Source organism: Chelonia mydas, chromosome 4 (genome assembly GCF_015237465.2).
Source record: "Chelonia mydas isolate rCheMyd1 chromosome 4, rCheMyd1.pri.v2, whole genome shotgun sequence".
In the NCBI taxonomy this organism is placed as follows: Eukaryota; Metazoa; Chordata; order Testudines; family Cheloniidae; genus Chelonia; species Chelonia mydas.
Window position 1 is genome coordinate 123,353,620 of NC_057852.1, and position 21,105 is coordinate 123,374,724.

Below are 21,105 nucleotides of genomic sequence, written 5' to 3' on the forward strand. Positions count from 1 at the left end.
ACATGTTGTTGTCTACCCAAGTGACCTCACAAGAAAAGGGAAGGTGAGGGAATAGATTTCTGCATAACACATGAGAACCTTCAGAACATCTGAACAGGTTCTCAGAATAATGCTTGGATCTCTGAGAGGAAAGAAGAGAAGCATCAAAATGCAATCTTATCTACTCCCATCACCAGGATCTGCAGGAGAGTCTCAAAAGTTTATGGTCAATAGCATCAAGGGTCGCTGGACAATTTACAATACAATCTCTGCATGGAAACCTGAGTTTCCATAGGAGAAGATAATCAGCCAACAAAATGAATGGGTACACTCTGTTTAAACCCAAGCCAAAAACCTGATTGAAAGCAGGAAAGTCAGGTAGAACACCAATTACTTTTGTCCCCTTTCCGAAGGTTAGAGACATCAGGATGGCTTTTAACTGCTGTTTGAGGGAAGTTGATAACCAATATGTTGCTCCTTCCCATAGCTTAACTTCTTAATAGCTTACGAAAATTAAGCTAAGTGCTTTCCTGCTTTATATATGCATCCAAAACACATCTTAAAGCATATTAAGTTTGCAAAGTCTGAATTAAAGCTGCTTGTGTTAAAACTTCATTTGGCACCCTTGCATTATGATTTAGACTTCAATTACATGATTACATACTATTATTTTCCACAGGGCCTCTGTCTCATTCAGGGAATGGGTAGTTACTCCATGTTTCTTTTATCCTTCACATTCCCTCCATAACTCTTCTCTTATGCAATCCCACCAGCACCCTCTGCTCCTATCTACCCCCATCACCAGCTGCTGCATCCCTCTGACCCTCCCCCTCCTCTGGCTCCTGCAGTCCCCTGTGTATTTCAGCCAGAGATGCACAAATAACATGATACACTTCATCTCAAAAGGTTAAAGCATGGTAAAGTTATAAGCAACTGAAAACTTGTCCTATCATGGAAAACGTTAGGCAGTCTTAACTATAGGAGGTACTACCATCTGTGTCTATAATTCACCTTGATTAAATAGAGCCCTTAGCAGTAAGCAGAGCTTGATGTAGTTCAGTAGCAATATGTCTTTTTTAATAGACTGCTTTATTTAAATTCTTGTGCATGAAAAGATATCTGTATGCGTCTAACTGTGTAATAATTGTGGCTCATCCTTAAACCTTTGGGGCACAAACTCTGATCCAGTGAACTCCTTTTATTAACATTTTTGCAGGCAAAAATAAACCTCTGAGATGCATCTGATGTATATCTATAGTCAATTCCGTCCAAGAAGCTTTTAAAGCTTTTAAAGCTACAGTACAAGAAATGAGGAGTCCAGATCTCATCATTCTTTTCAACTAAGTGGAAGTTCATTACAACTGATGTTGCTGATTTTTTTTTCCCCCTCCAAAGCCCCGCTCAAAGGAATACCAAAACAAGCTCCATTCAGGAGTCCCACAGCACCTAGTGTATTTAGCCCTGCTGGAAACAGAACCCCTATACCTCCTTCAAGAACACCTCTGCGCAAAGAAAGAGGAGTGAAGGTAAGTAATAGTCTTTTTAAATACTCTTGCATTTTCCCATCAGTCCCCAGCCTCTGATCAAAAGTGAACTATAGTTTGTTGGCACTGGTTATAGAGCAGTTAATATTTTTTTGTGAGTTTCCAAAGTATTTCATCAAATAGTACAAATCAAATACTACTTTTAAAAATGAAAAATCAAATGCACAATTACAAAATGTGGAATAACTGTCTAGGTTTCAGTACTGCTGAAGAGGATCTGGTGGTTGTAGTGGATCACAAATTGAATATAATCTGACAAAGTGATGCAGCTGCAAAAAAGGCTAATATTCTGGGGTGTATTAACAGGAATGTTGTATATAAGACATAGGACATAATTGTCTTGCTGTGCTCAACACTGGTGAGGTCTCAGCTGCAGTATCGTGTCCACTTCTGGGCAGCGCACTTTAGGGAAGATGTGGCTAAATTGGAGAGAGTCCACAACAAAAATAATAAAAGGTTTATAAAGCCTGATCGATGATGAAAGGTTAAAAAACTGGGCAGGTTTACCCTTGAGAAAAGAAGACTGGGGTTGGAGGGGTGATCTGATATGTTTTCAAATATGTTAAGGGCTGCTTTAAAGAAGACAGTGATTCATTGTTTTCCATGTCTGATGAAGATAGGACAAGAAATAATGGGCTTAATCTGCAGCAAAGGAGATTTGGATTCGATATTAGGAAGAACTTTCTAACTGTAAAGATAGTTTAGCTCTGGAACACTCTTCGAAAGGAGGCTGTGGAATTGAAGGTTTTTAAGAACAGGTTGGACAAACACCCTTCAGAAGTGGTCTAGGTATACTTGGTCCTGCCTTGGCACAGGGGACTAGACTTGATGACCTCTCAAGGTCCCTTCCAGCCCTGCATTTCTGTGATTCTATGAAATACATTTTGTAAGGCATTTCAATTCAATAATGAATTTTTTTTTTTTTTTTTTTTTTTTTTTTTGGTAGCTACTAGATATCTCAGAGTTGGATATGGTTGGTGCTGGTCGTGAAGCAAAGAGAAGAAGAAAGACTTTAGGTTGGTACAGCATGTCTGTAAGGTGTATAAATGTTAATAACTGAAACTACCTTGAGAACAAGAGCCAGATATATCCTATCAATTTCACTTTCTTAAATCCAACTTTTAATTAAAATTATCAACTCAGATGGGTTTAAACATGAAGGGAGGTTCCTCCCTTTGAAAAAATGGCTACTAACCTTCCATAACTACGGTTCTTTGAGATGTGTTGCTCATGTCCATTCCAAAGTAGGTGACTCCCAAGCCATGGCACAGGTGAAGGATTTGGAGTTTATTGGCGCGCTGATTGTTAATACCGCTTGGCTGAAACCTGCATCATCTTGAGCCTGTTGGGTGATGGTATAATGGTCGTCAGTCCACTATTTTGCATTCCATGGTGCTGGTCTACAGATGTCCTGCTTAGGAACTTGAGCTACAAACGCCACCAAAGATGCTTGAGCCCTCCTAGAATTGTGCTGTCAGGGCAGGAGAAGCAGGGACCTTTGCCAGATCGTAACATGTGTGGATACATGATGATAAAATTATCTGGGCCGAGACTGGAAGGCCTTTCATTCTGTCTGCAACAGCTACAAAAAGCCAAGTAGATTTTTTGAAATGATTTAGTCTTTCTACATAGGCCAGTGCACATCTGACATCCGGTGAGTGGAGTCTCTGTTCCTCCCTGTTGATATGCAGCTTCGGATAGAAGACCAGTAGGAAGATATCCTGGTAACCATGGAATTGTGAGACCACCTTTAGAAGGAAGGGCGGATATGGCTGCAATTGAACCGTGTCTTTGAAGACTGTATAAGGTGGTTCCAAAGTAAGGACTCAGATCTCCCAGACCCTCTGGCAGAAATAATGGCCACCAGGAAGGCCACCTTCCAGGATAGGTAGAGCAGAGATCACATTGCCAGCGGTTCAAATGGAGGTCTTGTTAGCCTTGCTAACACCCAGTTTAGGTCCCAGGGAGGGAGTGGCTGCCATATCTGGGGGTATAACCTCTCCAGGCCCTTAAGAAAATGACGACAATTAGAGTTTGAGAAAACAGAATGGCGATTCACCCATGGGTGAAGAGCCAAGATCACAGCTAGATGGACCCTAATAGATGACACGGTTAGGACTTGTTATTTCAAGTGGAGTTGATTGTGCAGGTGAAACACACTTCTGCATAGACCAGTTCAAGAATCTTTTCCACTTTGGCAGGTAAGTGGCTCAAGTGGACGGTTTTCTGCTCTTTAAAAGCACCTCACAAACCAGCTCACAGCATGCTAGCTCTGTGGGGTTCAGCCACGGAACTTCCAGACCGTGAGATGAAGGGACGCTATGTTCATATGATGTAGATGGCTGTGGTCGTAGGAGATCAGGTCTGGAAATGGGGGCAGGCAGATTGGCATTTCCATCGAGAGGTCTAGTAGGATGGTGAACCGGTGCTGACATGGCTACACTAGGGCTATCAGATGCATCTTGTCCCTTCTGACCTTCAGCAAGTCCTTGTGAATGAGAGGGATGGGAGGGAATGCGTAGAAGTGGTGGTCTGTCCAGGGGAGAAGAAAAGTGTCTATGAGCGATCCAGGAAGGAGCAGAACCGAAGACATTTCTTGTTCTACTTCATCGCGAGCAGATCTATCTGGGGAGTCCTCCACTTCTGAAAGATGCCTTTTATGACATCTGGACAGATGGACCACTTGTGGTGGTTGGAAAAGGATCTGCTGAGGTGATCCACTGGCTTGTTCTGTGCTGTGGAAGATAGGAGGCTTCAAAGTGGATCAAGTGAGCTATGCAGAATTTCCACAAATGAAGAGCTTCCTGGCACAGATGAGAGAAGCACACTCCATGCTGCTGCTTTATATAAAAGATCACTGTCATGTTGTCTGTAAGAACCAACATGCACTTGCCCTTCAGATGGGGTTGGAAGGCCTGACAGGCTAGGCAAACCACACTGAGCTCCTGATATTGATGTGTAGCAAGAGCTCCTTTGGAGACCCTGACTCCTGAGGGTCCCCAAGTGATCTCCCCAGCCCATCACTGATGTGTCTGTGATGAGAGACATTGATGGTTGGGGTCTCGAGAATGGGACTTGGTTTGGTCTAACCACCAAAGAAAGGAGGCGATCACCAATGAGGGAAGTGTGATGACCATGTCCAGGTATACCATGCCTGAAGGGGTCTGTGCTGTAGTCTTGCATGCTTCACCACATAAGTTCATGATCCTATCCCATCATGATCCATCCCAGCCATGGTAATGGGTGGTTTCTGAAGCTTTCGATGAGTACCCATATTGCTTGGAACCAGGCTTCCAGGAGGGAGGCTCTGGCTTGGACCAAATTGAGAATCGCCGTGATGAATTCTGTCTTTTGAACTGGGGAGAGAGTAGACTTCTGTATATTTATTAACAGACCTAAGTCCTAGAAAGTTGACTGTGCTATATATGTCTCCATCTGGGCCTTGCTCCAACCTCTGATCAACCAGCTGTTGAGATAAGGGTAGACCTGAATCCCGTCTCCTCAGGAAGGCTGCCATGCACTTTGTGAACACCCAAGCGGCTGCGGACAGGCCAAATGGGAGCACAGCAAATTGGTAGTACACATTATTCACAGTAAATCCGAGGAACCTTCTGTTTCCCTGAAAGATTGAAATATGATAAGCATCTTTCAAATCCAGGGCGGCATACCAGTTCCCTGAATACAGGGAGGGGATGAAGAAGGCATTTTATGCTAGAAGTTGCTTGTGAGAAGGGTCCTTGAAGAGAGACAGAGGATGGGGTGCGAAAGAGGGGAACAACTGAATTGAAGGGTGTATCCCAGTATTATCGTGTGTAGCACCCAGTGATCTGAGGTAATACCATGCCTCATAGAAGTGGGACAACCGGTCCACAAAAATTGGGGAAATCTGATCCACACATTGACCTCGTACGTTGTCCCCGAGTGTCCCATCAAAAGGTTTGCCAGCCCGCCGATTGTCTTGGGGGGCAGGCATGGAAGCAGATGAGGACTGGGGTAGAGGTCTTGTCTTGTAGCCCCTGCTTCTCCTCGTACTATAGTCCTGTCAGGACTGTGGCGGGAAGAAGTGAGCTGGTTGGGGCTTTTAGTGCAGCCTAGAAGGGGCTGGTGTATGTAGCCCTAGGGACTGCAGGGTGGCTCTTGAGACCTTGAGGCTGTGCATTTTGATGTCTGTTTGCTCTGAGAAGAATGACATACTCTCAAAAGGGAGGTCCTGTAAGGTCTGGTATACCTCATACGATAGGCCCAAGGATTGACGCTAAGAGCCTCTCCTCATAACTACTGTCGAAGCCATTGATCAGGCTGCAGAGTTCACCGTGTCTAAAGCTCCCTGTAGGGATGCCCTTGCCACAGATTTTCCCTCCTCTGCTAGGGCTGTGAATTCATTTCTTGACTCCTATGGCAATAGTTTCTTGAATTTTGCCATCAAGTTCCAAGAATTAAAATCATAGCAACTCAGGAACACTTGCTGGTTTGCGACCCTGAGCTGGAGGCTGCCAGTTGAATACACTTTTTTGCCCAAGAAGTCTAATTTTTTGGCATCTCTGGTCTTAAGGGTTGGACCTTGCTGACCCTGTCGCTCCCACTCATTGGCCACTGATACCACCAGTGAGCTCAGTGGTGGATGAGTTTGAAGGAATTCAAACCCCTTTGCTGGAACAAAGTACTTTTTCTCTATCCTTTTAACCGTTGGTTATAGGGACACTGGGGTCTGGCATAAGGCCTTGATGGGGTCCATAATGGCTTCGTTTAAGGGCAAAGCAACTCATGAGGGCCTGATGCAGCAGGAATATCCACCAGGGCATGGGAGGACTCTGATCTCCTCTATGTACCCCCAGGTTTTGAGCTACCCTTTTGAGGAGCTCCTAGTGCTCCCTATAGTCATCATTATACAGGAGGGTGCTATGCTTGTTCCCACCACTGCCTTGTCAAGAGAGAAGGAAGAGGAGGCCTTTACAGGCAAGGGGCACTGTTCCTCATTCTGTGCACCGGCTCAGTCTCTCAGTGTTGGATCTTGATATTTGGCACCAGGCTCAGTACCGGAACATGGGCCCTGTTCCGAGGGACGTGGTGGGGGAGCTCCAGACTCTGAAACAATGGAGTAGGATTTCCTGGACTGTGACCTCTGGATTGGTGGAAAGGCCCAGGCATTCCAGAATAATCATTGTAGTGGCATTTGCCACTGCGCTGGTGGCCAGGCCGCTGGTGGAATGCCCTGGCCCATGTCAACCATTGGGTAAAGCCAACTGGAGCAGTGCCGGCTTCTGCGGGAGACATACAACTCTGACTCTGAGTCAGACTCCGAGGACTCCCTTCCAGGTGACCAGCATGGAGTGGTGCTGACAAGTGCCGGTGAGCGGTGCTGGGAGGGAGGATACTGGTGCTGTGCCATCATGGCCGGTTTCCCTTCTGATGGCATCCTGGGCCACGATGCTGTGGGAGCTCTTGTCTCTGGTGCCGCCGCTGACAGCTCCTGTACAGTAGGGGATGGCGGTCCCGGGAGCAACGATTCCTCCCTCACGGCCTCAAACACCTCTGGTGTGGATGGCATCACCAGAGTAGTTGGGCTCTGACGGACCCTCCACCACGAGAGAGCCAAAGGTGCCAGACTCAGTGGTGCCTTTCTGGGGCTGGAGTCAACAGTACAGGGCGAATTGCTGGCGTCTTAGACCCGGCATGGGTCGCAGTCTGCCGGTGTCTTTGTGTCCCACAGATCTTGGGGTTGGGAATCGCTCCCTGTCCATCTTCTTCTGCTTCTTTCTCCGCACCGGCGATGGAGAGTCCCTTACAGGAGCGATCTTCTTTGGCAACAGGGATGACTGATGGTGCCAGGAGTCCTGAAAAGCAGAAAGGCACCAGAGAAGCAGAACAGCGCTGCATCTCTCTAAGAGAAGCCTCCATGCTTCTTATTGAGGCCAAAGTACTCGGTGCTGAGTCGAAGTGGTTCGGCTCCAAGGGAGGGTGAAGTGCCTCCACCATGAGGAAGAATTTAAGTCTGGTGTTCCTGTCTCTCTTAGTGTGGGGCCTGAACCCTTTACAGATTCTGCAGTGCTTCTGCATGTAGGCTTCCCCCAGACATTTGAGGCAGCTGGAATGGGGGTCAGTAACAAGCATAGGCTTGTGGCATGACACACAAGACTTAAACCCTGGAGACCGAGGTATGCCTCGCTACCAGGGGGTGGGTAACCCTGCTAAACAGGGTACCATAATCTAAATAACTGAAACTTAACCACTACAAATAATTATGTACAACTAGAAGAACAAAGCCCACTGAGAGGGGTACTTGAGGGAAAATGCAAGAATGAGCTGAAGTTCCAGCGACTGGTAAGAAGGATCGGTAGAATCCTTTATAGCGGCGCTATGAGCACACAACTCTAGGGGGCACTGGAACCAACCTGACACATACCACTGAGTGGCGGTGCTTGGGGTGAGCACACACCTACTTTGGAATGGACATTGGCAAGCACTTGAAGAATTAAAGGTAGCCATGTTTGTTTCTGAATTCCACTAATTAAAATGCTATGTGCCCTGGAAATATGTTGAGAGAGTTGAACTAACTATCTGTGCCCTTTTGAACATGCAAACATCCCAACAAAGATGAATATGACATTAGCTTTTCCTTTTGTGTTGCAGTCAAAAAAAAGTTCTGAAACATTTTTGTGTATTGTATACTTTTACTTATTGCATAACTAAGTGAAATTTTTAAAGGATCAATTTTGAATCTTTTATCTATATGGTATACAAGCATCTTAAATATTTATTTTGAATGATCTTAAAAGAATGAAAAAACAATTAGGCATTATTTAATAATCATCCTGAATGAGAAGACCAGGCTACTTAAACACATGCAGAAAACAAATTAGGTGGCATGTTTTTCCTGGAACACTTTCTTCATTTTGCAATTTGCTAAATGAAAACAAATCTCAGTTCTTTTTTGTAAGATCCAAAACAAGTTAAATACATTTTTATGAATGAAATCACAATTGTAAGAAGTGTTGTGATGGATAGCTGTGCTTGGTTTATCTAAATGCTCAGATTCAGTATCTTTGTGAAATGTAAATTTTGTTGTTAATTTAAGCATCAGCATGATTATGAAACCACGTGGGTATTTTATATGGAAAAATGTTGATTTTACCAGAATTGTAACAGATGTGTTTTCTAAGTAATTTTTATCAGAATTTTCTTTTAATCTTTTACATGGATCACTCTAAAAAAATTTAGTTCAGGAATTAGGAAAGTTAACTTGAACAAACTCCTTCTTTTCTATCCAATAGATACAGAAGTGGTGGAAAAACAAGCCAAAGAAGAAACAGTAGTGGAAAATGCAACTCCAGATTATGCTGCTGGCCTTGTGTCTACCCAGGTAGGACATTAAGTTGCAATGAAATATAAAATTGTGCTGCATAATGCTGGGATATTTTATTGTAAAGACTAGTTCTGTATCCTCTTTAAAGCTTACCTCCAAGTGAATAATTATTTTATAACGATTCCACAAAATAATGTTCTATTCTAGATGTATTTTGCTGCTAATATACAATGCAGAATGAACACTTAAATGTGTTCTAGGAAAACTACTGAGAGCTTTTTTCATAAATGTAACTTAGGGTCGATCTTCTCTTCTGAGGGTTAGAAGGGGATGCGAGGAGTTTGTGGAAGCCGAAAGGTGGATTATCATTGCAAACTGCTAATTCTGTCTAAACTTTGAATGACTGACAACATCTCAGGGAGTTTCTGGTGTTCTACGACTAATGTGCACAGGGAAGTTATACCACTAAAAGGTAGGCTGTGAATTCAAACTGCACTAGTTACACCAGTATAACTCCCTGTATGGACACTCTTCTACCAGACTGAGTGCCTTTTTTCAGTTTGGTTTATATTGAGTTGGAAGCCGTTTAAGATAAGGCACTCTTATTCTGGAATAAGAGTGTCCACGTGAGGAGTTACTGATATAATTATATACTGATATAATTATAGCAGTTAACTATAATTGTATAATTGGAAAAATCTCCCATGTACATACATTGTTAAGCAAGTGCCAAAAAGAAAGCGCTAATGGAGAAATAGAGAAATGACAAAGTTGACATTGTATGTAAAAGGTCAGAATTTCCATGCAGTCATGTCATATATGGCGGCAAAACCATTTCCTGTTTTACAGAAACTTGGCCCTCTGAACAATGAGTCTGCACTACCTTCTACAAGCTATTTGCCTGCAACCCCCAGCGTGGTTCCATCTTCCTCCTATATCCCAAGCTCCGAAGTGCAGCCAGGTAAAATAATCATTTTTGCTACTGGCACTTTATTAATACATTGGTTCTCTCATATATTTTTTGTCATTCATTTGTAATTACAAATGCAGGGCACATTCCTTCAACTATCCCTGGTGTAAGTAATCTCATTGACTTCAACAGGACTATTTGTGTAAGGGTTGCAGGAGAAGGCCTCTAGTTTTTTAGTAACAAAAGACACATCATTTACATTATTTTTAAAAAAATTCTCACTTTAAAAGTAGCTATGAAATCACTTTTAATGATAGATCTGACAAAGGCTAAGGTACTCTTTATCCCCCTAAATGGTTCATTTGCTTGGTCTTTTTATAGGAAATCTGATTGTAAGCCATTAGGAATGTACATTAGTCCAAAGATTGCCTTGTGGCTCTGGATGTGTGAAAGAGAGAGGTACTTTCTCAAGTGTTAAACAATAATTGTATAATTTATTAAAGGGTTACTGCTTTAACACATGGTGTTCAACCACAACCTATCACCCTCTCACCTTTTTCCTTTGCATTTTTATGAAGGTCTATTAGGTACAGTTGAGCGCTTAAATTTTTCAAAAATCAAATTACATTCAATAATAGAAAACAGGGAAGTGTTAAAATAAGTGATTAGCCATGGGATTAAAAGGTTTAACACTCCCTCCAATCCTTCACCCCCCGCCCCCCACACACAACGGAGAAGGGACTTGTCATCATACAGGTCCGTAAGATATCTAATACACCTAAATAATAGTGATTCGTTAACAAAGCACTTTGGGATAAATTCAGTCAACAAAGAACTGACATTTCAATTATATGCAACATTCTTTACCCTGGTGCTTGTGTACAGATTCCTACCATAGCAATGTTTACTTTTCAGTTCAGGAACTTTGGCACAGTGGTCACTGCAGACGGGCACATGTAGAATGTACACAAGCTTGGCTCAGAAACAGAGTTCCAAATCTCTCAGAAGCCCTGTATAAATCTCTCTCTGGCTGCAACTTGGCAGCTCTGGAAAGTACATGGCCTGAAGCATCAGCAGTGTCAGCAGCTAGTGTTGTTTTCTAGTATTAGCATTGTATCTAACTGCAGAAAAACCATCATGTGATGTTCTGAGCCTTGCTAGTTGCATTTTATTTTTCATTCCTTTTGGATCATGTGTGTTATCTAGCCAGGGGAGTTTAACATTGTCTTGTTTAATTAAAGTACATATAATGAAGACCAAATATTTTGGTTTACTTTAATTTGAACTTAGAATCATAGAATATCAGGGTTGGAAGGGACCTCAGGAGGTTATCAAAGCAGGACCAATCCCCAGCTAAATCATCCCAGCCTGACCTTGAAGGTTTTTAAGGAAGGAGGTTCCACCACCTCCCTAGGTAACTCATTCCAGTGCTTCACCACCCTCCCAGTGAAAAAGTTTTTCCTAATATCCAACCTAAGCCTCCCCCACTGCAACTTGAGACCATTACTCCTTGTTCTGCCACCTGCTACCACTGAGAACAGTCTAGATCCATCCTCTTTGGAACCCCCTTTCAGGTAATTGAAAGCAGCTACCAAATCCCCCCTCATTCTTCTCTTCTGCAGACTAAACAATCCCAGTTCCCTCAGCCTCTCCTCATAAGTCATGTGTTCCAGTCCCCTAATCATTTTTGTTGCCCTCCGCTGGACTCTTTCCAATTTTTCCACATCCTTCTTGTAGTGTGGGGCCCAAAACTGGACACAGTACTCCAGGTGAGGCCTCACCAATGCCGAATAGAAGGGAATGATCACGTCCCTCGATCTGCTGGCAATGGTCCTACTTATACAGCCCAAAATGCCGTTAGTCTTCTTGGCAACAAGGGCATACTGTTGACTCCTATCCAGCTTCTCGTCCACTGTAACCCCTAGGTCCTTTTCTGCAGAACTGCTGCCGAGCCACTCGGTCCCTAGTCTGTTGCAGTGCATGGGATTCCTCCGTCCTAAGTGCAAGACTCTCTGCACTTGTCCTTGTTGAACCTCATCAGATTTCTTTTGGCCCAATCCCCTAATTTGTCTAGGTCCCTCTGTATCCTATCCCTACCCTCCAGCGTATCTACCTCTTCCCCAGTTTAGTGTCATCTGCAAACTTGCTGAGGGTGCAATCCACACCATCCTCCAGATCATTAATGAAGATATTGAACAAAACCGGCCCCAGGACCGACCCTTGGGGCACTCCACTTGATACCAGCTGCCAACTAGACATGGAGCCATTGATCACTACCCATTGAGCCTGACAATCTATACACCTTATGGCTTTGAATGCCCTGTCTGGTTTTCATGGTCAAGGTTAAGAACCTCTTTCTTTAAACATTTTGTTTCATTGTTGTGGCAGGAAATATATTAAATTGGTCAGTGCCGTACTTCACATATTCAGGATCTAATTGCTTTATTGTTTGACCTTATTTTTTTTTATGTAATACAACAAACTGTGCATCTTGCATCACTTTAGCTATTAAAAACCTCCAAGATTAAAGCTGTTAATGTGGTGTCTTGCCGAAATCCCAACTCCTGCACTTACATTCTGCCAGTTTTTTCTCCTTCTTTTGCCCTCTATGCCCCCCAGTCTAGTTTCAATTGAATATGGTCACATTCCTCACTTCCTGCCCTAAACTGTTTATAATGATGCTTAGCATCGTTAAATAGTAGTAGCATTTTCAATAGCCCCTAAGTCACTTAGGAGTCAGCTTCTTTGTTTAAGCCAAGTGATTAATAGATAGATTCCATTTGTAAAGCCTTGTGGGAGTCTTCAGATGACAAGATTATAATTTGATAAATTGTAGAATCTGTGTCTGGCTGTGGCGGATATCATTGTCTGGGATTTTCCTCTAAAATGTTTTGAGTTCATACTGGATTTGAAATAGTTACTGTGTGGTTTTGGGGTTTAATTGTATTAGTTGGTTATCCACTTTGGGAGAGAAGGGACAGTTCATCTGTCATTCCAAAAGCAGGTCTCTACAGTAACCCTTTCCTTTTCAGTGGTCCTCTAAACAACTGATCCAGGGACTGGATTTGAATTCTATAATTCCTGTTGTTTAGCCTGTTTTTTCAGTCTTTCTTCTCAATAGTCACTGACTGGCTGAGACTAGGAATTAATTCTGACTTCCTTTGGGAAGTTGCTTCTAAAATTTAGTTTCTCTAATCTCAGCTCCTGCATAATAGGTCTTCGTACAATAATTGTGCTATACTTATAATTATGGAGTAGAAACTCAAAAATTTATAAAGCAGACTCCATTAAATACAGATTTCACTGCTAAGTATAGTGCAACGGAGATTTGCCAGTTGGAAGTCCCCAAGCTTTCTCCCATTATTGGTAAAGGAAATGCAGTGGAAAGGGAGAGAGAATGTAGTTTTTCAAATGTAATCCATAAATAAAATAAATGGCTCATTTTAATCACATCACTAAAACGTGGCTCTCTCGAACTCTTGTCTGTCTGTATCTAGGTACTTTTAAAAGGCACTGTAGTATGTGAGACCCTTATCCAATTGCGGGTGATTTTTTTTTTTTAATTGTTACATTTGTTCATGCAGCTGGATCTGTGCGAGAGGTCATACAGGCTAACAGGCAACCCGAAGAGTCTACAGCTCCAAACACTACTCCTCTTCCTGCTCAGTTCAAACAACGAACACCCATGTACAACAGTAACTCAAATCCAGCTGCAGCTACACCTACTTCACCCTTAACACCTACTACGCCTCCTGCCATTTCCCCTGCTGCACAACCTCCACAAGTAGTCCCCCAAACTCCGCAGCAGCCACCACCCAAGAAAAGCCTTTCTCTCACGGTAAGTAATAATGTATCTGTAGATGAAAAGCAGTTTTCATTCAGGATCACAAATCTTTACTATTAACCTCAGTAGCATGTTAATTCTTTAATGGCTTGGCAAATGCTGAGTTTTGGCATTCAGGAGGCTGTGGAAAGTACATCTTTTAACCAACGAAAATAGAAGTGCTCTGCCAACTAGTTAACATTGCTATTGGATATTTTCATGTGTCTTGTGATTTCTATCTGTGCAAACATAATGGTTCAGTATGGTAGACTTCTTCACCTGATTTCCTTGTTTTTTAAGTTTAAAAAAAAAAACCCAACAAATCATTTGTTTTTCATAACGGTAAATGGTCCTAATGAGGTTGTTACAGTCACACATTGAGACAAATGGGATGGGGGTGAGTTTCCACCATAACTGCCATTCATGTTTGGTTGAAAAGGACTTATATTATAAACCAACACAGATAGCAGGGACTGTACAGTGGAAGAAGATAGCAATTGATTGTTCTAAAGAGAAAGCTTTAAATGGTCAAATACTGTAAAATGCAGGAAAAGTCATACTCCAAATGCTGGACTACATCTCTTTTCTGTTGCTGATTAAGGTCACAATCCTGTAAACTCTAATGCACATGCCTGAAGTTAAGTACATGAGTAGTCCCAGGTCATAGAGTTCTAAGGCCAGAAGGCACCATCAGATCCCTAGTCTGACATCCTGTACGTCACAGACCACCAACACCATCCAGCAGCTGCACGCTAAACCCAGCAACCAAACTTAAACCAAAGTATTACAGCCTACAAGGGGACTAGACTATTATGTGCCACAGGCAGAATGGGAGGGACTGAGGTATATCAATATCCAAGGCCCCTGCAATGGAAGGGAAATGGTTTAACTGAGAGAGACCCAGATAATCCAGGCAAGTGATGTTTCATGGTCCAGAGTAAGGCCCCCCCCCCCCCCCCCGCCGCCCCCACACACACAGTCTCTCAATTCCTTCTCAACCCCACATATGGTGATCAGTTAAACCCTGAGCAAGAACCGGCCAGCTAAGCATGTGAGAGGGGAAATGTTCAGTGCCTCCTAAGAGCACAGGCCCCATCCAGTGTCCCACCTCCAGCTGTGGCCATCTCTGATGCTTTGGAGGTAGGAGATCAAACAAAATAGAATATATTGGGGGTGGGGAGCTGGAATTCCTTCCTGAGCCCTGCAGGTGACTGGCTGAAGCCCTCAAGCGTGAGCTTTAGGTCTTCAGTGTTCAGCACGTGCATAAGTGTTCAAAGAATCAGGGCTTTAAGAAAGGGTTGTTTGACCTTTTTGTTTTCTTTTTAATGAGTTTGCTATATTTAAATCTCTCTCAAAAAATCTCTTTCATGAAACTGTCCCAGCAGCAGCCCCATGGCCTGTCAGTCTGGGTAGGAAGAATCTGTAATGTCACAAAAGGGACGGACGAAGCAGATGCTCCTGAACATTCTCAGTGATTTTTCATTCACATACAGTTTTAACACTTTGTTCCCTTGTCACCTCTGCACACACACAAGTCAGCAAAGCAGACTCTTCCCCCCATAAAAAGAAATTCTTCACCATATGGATTTTTTCCCCTTAAAAAACTTTTACAGCAGAAGCAGCTGAAGTTTGAAACGTGAAATGTGCTGGTGTAGTCCTTAAGGAAGAGTGGAGTGGAGGTGTCACTGAGAGGTCTGTGCTCGTCACAAAAAGTGACTGCCCTAAAATTGTGTGAAAATGGGGCTTATGTGAACTCTTTTGCAACCTCAAAAATGTGTGCCACTATGTGCCTTTTATGAAAAGGAATGAGTGGACTTATTTTCTATAAGAATAAAGATCACTATGTAGCCTGTGTCTTATCTTTGGATGTTGAATGTAACTTACTGTGTTCTTCAGTAGCACTTTCTCCACTGAAATATACACTTGCTTTAATATGTTGCAGAGGGAGCAAATGTATGCCGCACAGGAAATGTTCAAGACTGCAAACAAAGTTACCAGGCCAGAAAAGGCTCTTATCCTTGGGTTCATGGCAGGATCCAGAGGCATGTATTACAACTAACATTATTTTGAGGACCAGTAGATGGTATGAAGCACCACTAAAATGTAAAGATGTGCTGCTTTAGTGATAATCTGGGCAGGATCTTATTTTATGGCTTAAATGTAAAAATTGGGAGGAGCAGGGAAAGCCTCTGTTTTAAAGGTATGGAGTGCCTCACTACACTGCCTGGCAACAGCTGAACTATACAGTTGCCCCTACAACAATGCACGGAAAGCTTGTATGGCATGGCTGTGTCAACATACCAGCCGAAGTCTAAAATCTTGTGAGTGGTGGTCGGAGGGGTGCTGACATCTGACTGCTCTGACAAACTGTATTTTTGTAGTTACAAAATGTGCCCTTCAGGACATGCACATGCTTCAGTAAATAACAAATAACCATAATACCATTGCTCATACAAAAGCATGTGGTGGACCTCGGGGGGGGGCACCCACCCCTACAGACCAAACTAGTCCACACTCTTGTCTTGTGAAAAGGCCTTGCGCTGTGCTCGGAAGATCAGTGAGTGTGGGTGCTGTCAGACCAGGACGAGGAGGGAGTTCAAGAGTATAGACCCTCTTCTTTAATGTTTTAAATGTAGCAAATATTGACTCAAGCACATCAGGTGACCTCAAATGCTATGATAAATCTCAGGGAGAGCCCTAACACCCACCCACCTACCCCGGTAACCTTGCTAAATCCTTAATTTAGTCCCTCAGGGTTCAGTTCCCTTTGTTAACTCAAACCATGATCTGTGAAAGCATGTGGCTTCCTGCTTTGTTCAAGGTGCTAGCGATACTGTAGCTTGTCAGGTTTTTGGTTTCCTCCTCCCTCTGGCCCTGGCAGAGCCAAAGCTTTTCCTTACCCTTTAATTTTGCTAACAGGCTGTGTTGAAATGTGTCTTAACTTGCAGTTTGACTATTTTTTATTCTTGTCTCCACAGAGAATCCTTGCCAAGAGCAAGGCGACATCATTCAGATTAAACTTAGCGAGCATACAGAAGTTTTACCAAAGGCCGATGGCACTGGGAGCACCACCATGTTAGTTGACACAGTCTTTGAAATGAACTATGCTACGGGCCAGTGGACCAGACTCAAGAAGTACAAACCTATAACTAATGTTTCCTAAGAGATTCAGTAACAACAAACTGTGGACCAAACCAAGACTAGAATCAGCCAGCTCCTCTAGAGTGCGTCCGTTGTACAAAATGGCATTCATGTGTAGGTTTCTTATTCCCTTCCAGAATACAAGTTGTAGCTATCCAAACTAACTGGGCTCAGGTGAATGCAGTATGAGGATGCTGTCAAACTGACAGATTTTTTTTTTATTTTTTTTTTAAGGAGGGGGGAAGTTAACATTTGTGATTTGTTAATCTGTGATTCCGGGTGCCAGACATTGAGATCACAGCTGAAAAATTTCCTTTTCACTTTGAGAGCATTTCAGTTCCAAGCACTGAGGAAAGAACAATTACAGAATCACAATTTACCACTAAGCAAGGTCATGGATTTTATTGCAGAAATATTTACTTTGACTACATGGGTTCCATTTACATATGGACAGTTGCACCACCACAGGTATTTGCAGTTCTTCCTGCAATTTGATTGATTGTAGTAAATCTAACTACTGCAAGTGGTAGATGTCTAATGGCACCCACTGTGTGTTTAGCTTGTCTCTTCCAGGGTCATAGGGTGGGTTTGAGAAGCTTTGTTAATCTGACTGTATTGCGAATGTTAATGCCCAGCACGAGTTAATCTGTATTTGGCATAAATCAACTGAGATGGAGGGGAACTGAATATCTTAACCTTTTATGCAGCAAAATTTATAATTTCCTTTAGTGTCAAACTTAAGATTGCCAAACGGAATTCCCACCTTGCTTATGGGCTGCTTCGGGATCATAGCTCTTTGCTACCACGTGAGGCGCACAGTGGAGATTAATCTCTGGCTCGTGTACAGCAGGCCCCCTGGGCAACATATCTTTCTCTTGGAGGGAATGAAGCTTGAATTGTGCTTTCACACCTCTCAAGAGCAGTTGAATTTTACTGCAGTCTTAAGAGTGGCTCTTCCAGCCACAAAGTGAGTTACTGTCACATCTGTGAATGTGGAAGGTTAGCAAGACTCTGCCTTTATGGCAAATTCCTTTTTTCTTTTTTTTTTTTTTTTTTTAGTGCAAGTTTGACTAATCAGCCACTGGGCACTTGGTGACCAAGGCCTGAGCTACACACAGGTTTTTGTACTGGTACAACTGTTGGGTGTGACTTTCTTGAAAACTGATATAGTTATACCAGTAAAACCCCTAGTGTGAATGCAGTTATACCAGAGTAAAGGGGTCTTATGCTTGTATAGCTTATTCCCTTTCCCATACAGGAATAGCTATACCATATATGCACACATACCAATATAATTGTACCCCTTTAACTGAACCGGTACAGTTAAAGCAGTACATCTTGTGTGTAGACCACGCATAAGCAGTGACTTCAGAATTTGGCCCTTAGTGGAGACTTGCATTAAATGTCCATGTTAAATTTCTTTCAGCCAATCTCGTGTGGAATTGCACTTGCCTGGGAAGGTGATGCTGGGGAGGTAGAAGTACAGAGATAAGTCACATAGCATTGTGAGAGACTGACATGGGGCCTTGTGGTGACTCAGAGTTGGCCTTAAAAAGGAATGTTAATCTATGACTTTTAGGCCAACACGATCTTTTTCTAAGATAAAAGCAAATATCCCCTAAGTGATACATCTGTGTGTCAACACAGCCTATAGATTATCCAGCTATGTGCCTATCAGAACAGGGCAAACATTAATGAGGAAATGTATTTACAACATTTTATTGTGATTTGATCAAAAGTATGTATATTTGCTCCAACAAAATTAAGATCCAGAATAACCTAAATTAACCATTCTAACACTTAATGGTTGAGTTGTACTGTTGGTACCTGCATGGAACTTCCATTATCATTAAGAAGTTGTGTGCATGTATAAGTGAGAGAATGAGACTCCTCAGCATAACTGTCACTCTAGAAAGTGCCCTCTACTTAATTACTCCATTTCTGCAGTGAGGTAGACTATTTTCCGAGTGATACAAATCAGCCAAACAAGCAACAGGAACAAGTTAAAATGAGTGGAGGGTTTTCGTTTTTAGAATGAATTCACTATAAGGTGTGTTCACAATGGTTATAACTTCTTTGACTTAATACATTACAAGTGAAGGGCTAAAGTCAGAAGTATTTGTCTTTTTAAAAATGTGTAAGGAATAAATTGCATTCCTTTTCAATCTCGTTTGCTTTCAGGTTTTAAAATAGTCCATGTGATAACTAGTTTTCTATAAACTAAACCAGTGTGACGCTTCTGTCTTAACTGCTGCTGCTTTAATACATTTAGTCTTCTGCTAATAGAGAAATTAGATGAGGGGTTTGTTTCTTTTTATAAGAAACAATGTTTTTAGGAGTGGACACCTCAGGGGATGTGCATTCGCATCCCCCGCTATTGGTTCAAAACTCATTCCCATTTGGTAGTGATCAGAAGCTGCCATTTGATGGCTCTTCAGTTTACATGCGATGAATTGGGGTTCTCAGTCCAGTGTCTAGTGGACAAATTCCACATCCCCAAAATTCAGCTATCAGCAGCAAGGAGGAGGACTGCGTGGGCAAGGAGATGCTCCCTCTCTCTAAGTAGTCTCTCCAGAACTCGGTTGAAGTATTAGAATGAAGCAGGATGGGGGAAACTTACACTGCTGCTACCTGCTCTATACTTACTGTGTAGATGGACAGACTTCAATCTCCAGGCCTATTCATCGAAGACTAGTGATATGCACTAAACCAATTAGTTTTTAAATAGAAACAAAATATTTTAAACTCATTCTCACTGGAACTGAGACAACTTAACATTGCTAAAATAATTAGCAGTCTTATTTTTAAATACAAAAGCTTTCTCTTGGCTGGATCTAGCCCTAAGGACTGTAACTTTATTTCAGCTAGCTCTGAGTATCTAGTGTCCTTTTTAAAAACAAAATATGAAATGAAAGTAGCCATTTAAATGTTTTTAGAATCATTACACTGTTGAAAAACTAAACTACATCGAGAGCCCTGCATCATAGCTTGGAAACACTGAACCAGTGCTTTGAGAAGAGTACATCTAAAGTACCAGAAAGTTCAGGAAACAGCAGAGCAAGCACTTGAATTCCTGTATATTACTTAATCTTTATTTTTACAAAGCAAATCTGACTCCTTGAGCTTGATAATTTTTGTCTTCACCTAGCATCTAAATGACTGAAAAGTTGATTTTGTACATGAGGCTCAGCAGTGCATTGCAAAGCTAAACAAAAAACAAGTTAACTCTAGAATGATGTGCTGAAGCCCCCACTAACTAGGCGTGGGAGGTGCACACATTGTTCAGGGCTAACATTCTTTAAATCCTTTTTCTTGTTTCCCTTTACTGTAGCCCAACATTCTAGGCCCTAGTCTGTGAGCCAGAACGTCACATGTGCATTGTGGGGTAGCTTCAGCAAACAAGAATGCACTGGGGAATTTTTCACTGGGGGCAAGGAGGAGACCTTTGTGGGTGTTTTGTTTTTTAAGGCTGTGAAAGCCCCCTCAGCGTGGTTACTGAGGGGCACACAGAATTAGTTTCTCTTATTTAGGATTCTAGGGTGAAGTAAAGGGTAGAAACAGGTAACATGGCTCCTTTCATCTCTTCTGAGGTGAGGAAACACCTTTTCCTGCCAAAGCGTTCTCTAGTAAATCCCATCCAACTCTCCAAAACACTGCCCAGTTCTTAGGATGACTAACTCTTCAGTTCTGGATCAGTGTCCTAAGGGGTCTCAGTTTTTATTTGTAGTTTTGCTGTTAACCTTTCAGTCAAATAAAATAGGGTGCTGGATGTGATGGGGAAAATCTTCTTTCGAGTAGTTAATAAAATAGGCCCCTGTGAAGTTGCTAATTTCCTCCACTGAATCACGTCGAAGTGCAGACCACTTACATAGAAAAAAGAAGCTTGATACTTTGACACAGTAGAGCTTGAGGTTGGCTCGCACGTTCATAGCAAGATCTGACTAGAAAAAAGACTGAAAAATGTTAAGCCAGAGCCCACTGGGAATCTGGTGCCTTTAACAAGAAATGTCATTTTGTAAAATGTTACATCTATAGCATAGCCCATATGTTTTCTATTTGTTTTTTGTACAGTTGTAAATTCAAGATCTTCTGTCTTCGGGTACGTATTTTCAGTGTACTACAGTATGTATAATAAAAGTTTAGATTTTCTAAAGAAACTGTAAGGTCAGTTATTACAATCTGCAATGGCATATTTCTACATATTGAGCTAACAGTTGAGCTAGTAGTGTGTAGTAGCTGCCTGACAAAGTGATCTTCTTGTATCGTGGTGCCTCTATATATAGCCGAGCTTTAAAATAAACTCATTGGATTATTTATAGTACTTTATGTAGTTACATTCTTTAAAGTTAGCATAGAACAGTGGCTCTCAAACTTTTTTTTACTGGTGACCCCTTTCACATAGCAA

At 42.3% G+C, this 21,105-nt stretch overlaps 1 protein-coding gene across 1 annotated transcript in view; it reads left to right on the forward strand.

Annotated features, from left to right (window-relative positions):
* The window catches only part of NELFA (negative elongation factor complex member A), a 41,001-nt gene extending 20,148 nt beyond the window's left edge, over positions 1–20,853 (forward strand). The window contains exons 5-11 of the mRNA XM_007055973.4: positions 1,375–1,505; positions 2,470–2,539; positions 8,795–8,883; positions 9,676–9,787; positions 13,321–13,574; positions 15,502–15,601; positions 16,538–20,853. Of these exons, the coding sequence (XP_007056035.2) occupies positions 1,375–1,505; positions 2,470–2,539; positions 8,795–8,883; positions 9,676–9,787; positions 13,321–13,574; positions 15,502–15,601; positions 16,538–16,722 (941 nt within the window). The 3' untranslated portion in view covers positions 16,723–20,853. The remainder of the gene's footprint in view (positions 1–1,374; positions 1,506–2,469; positions 2,540–8,794; positions 8,884–9,675; positions 9,788–13,320; positions 13,575–15,501; positions 15,602–16,537) is intronic.
* Positions 20,854–21,105: the final 252 nt, after the last annotated feature.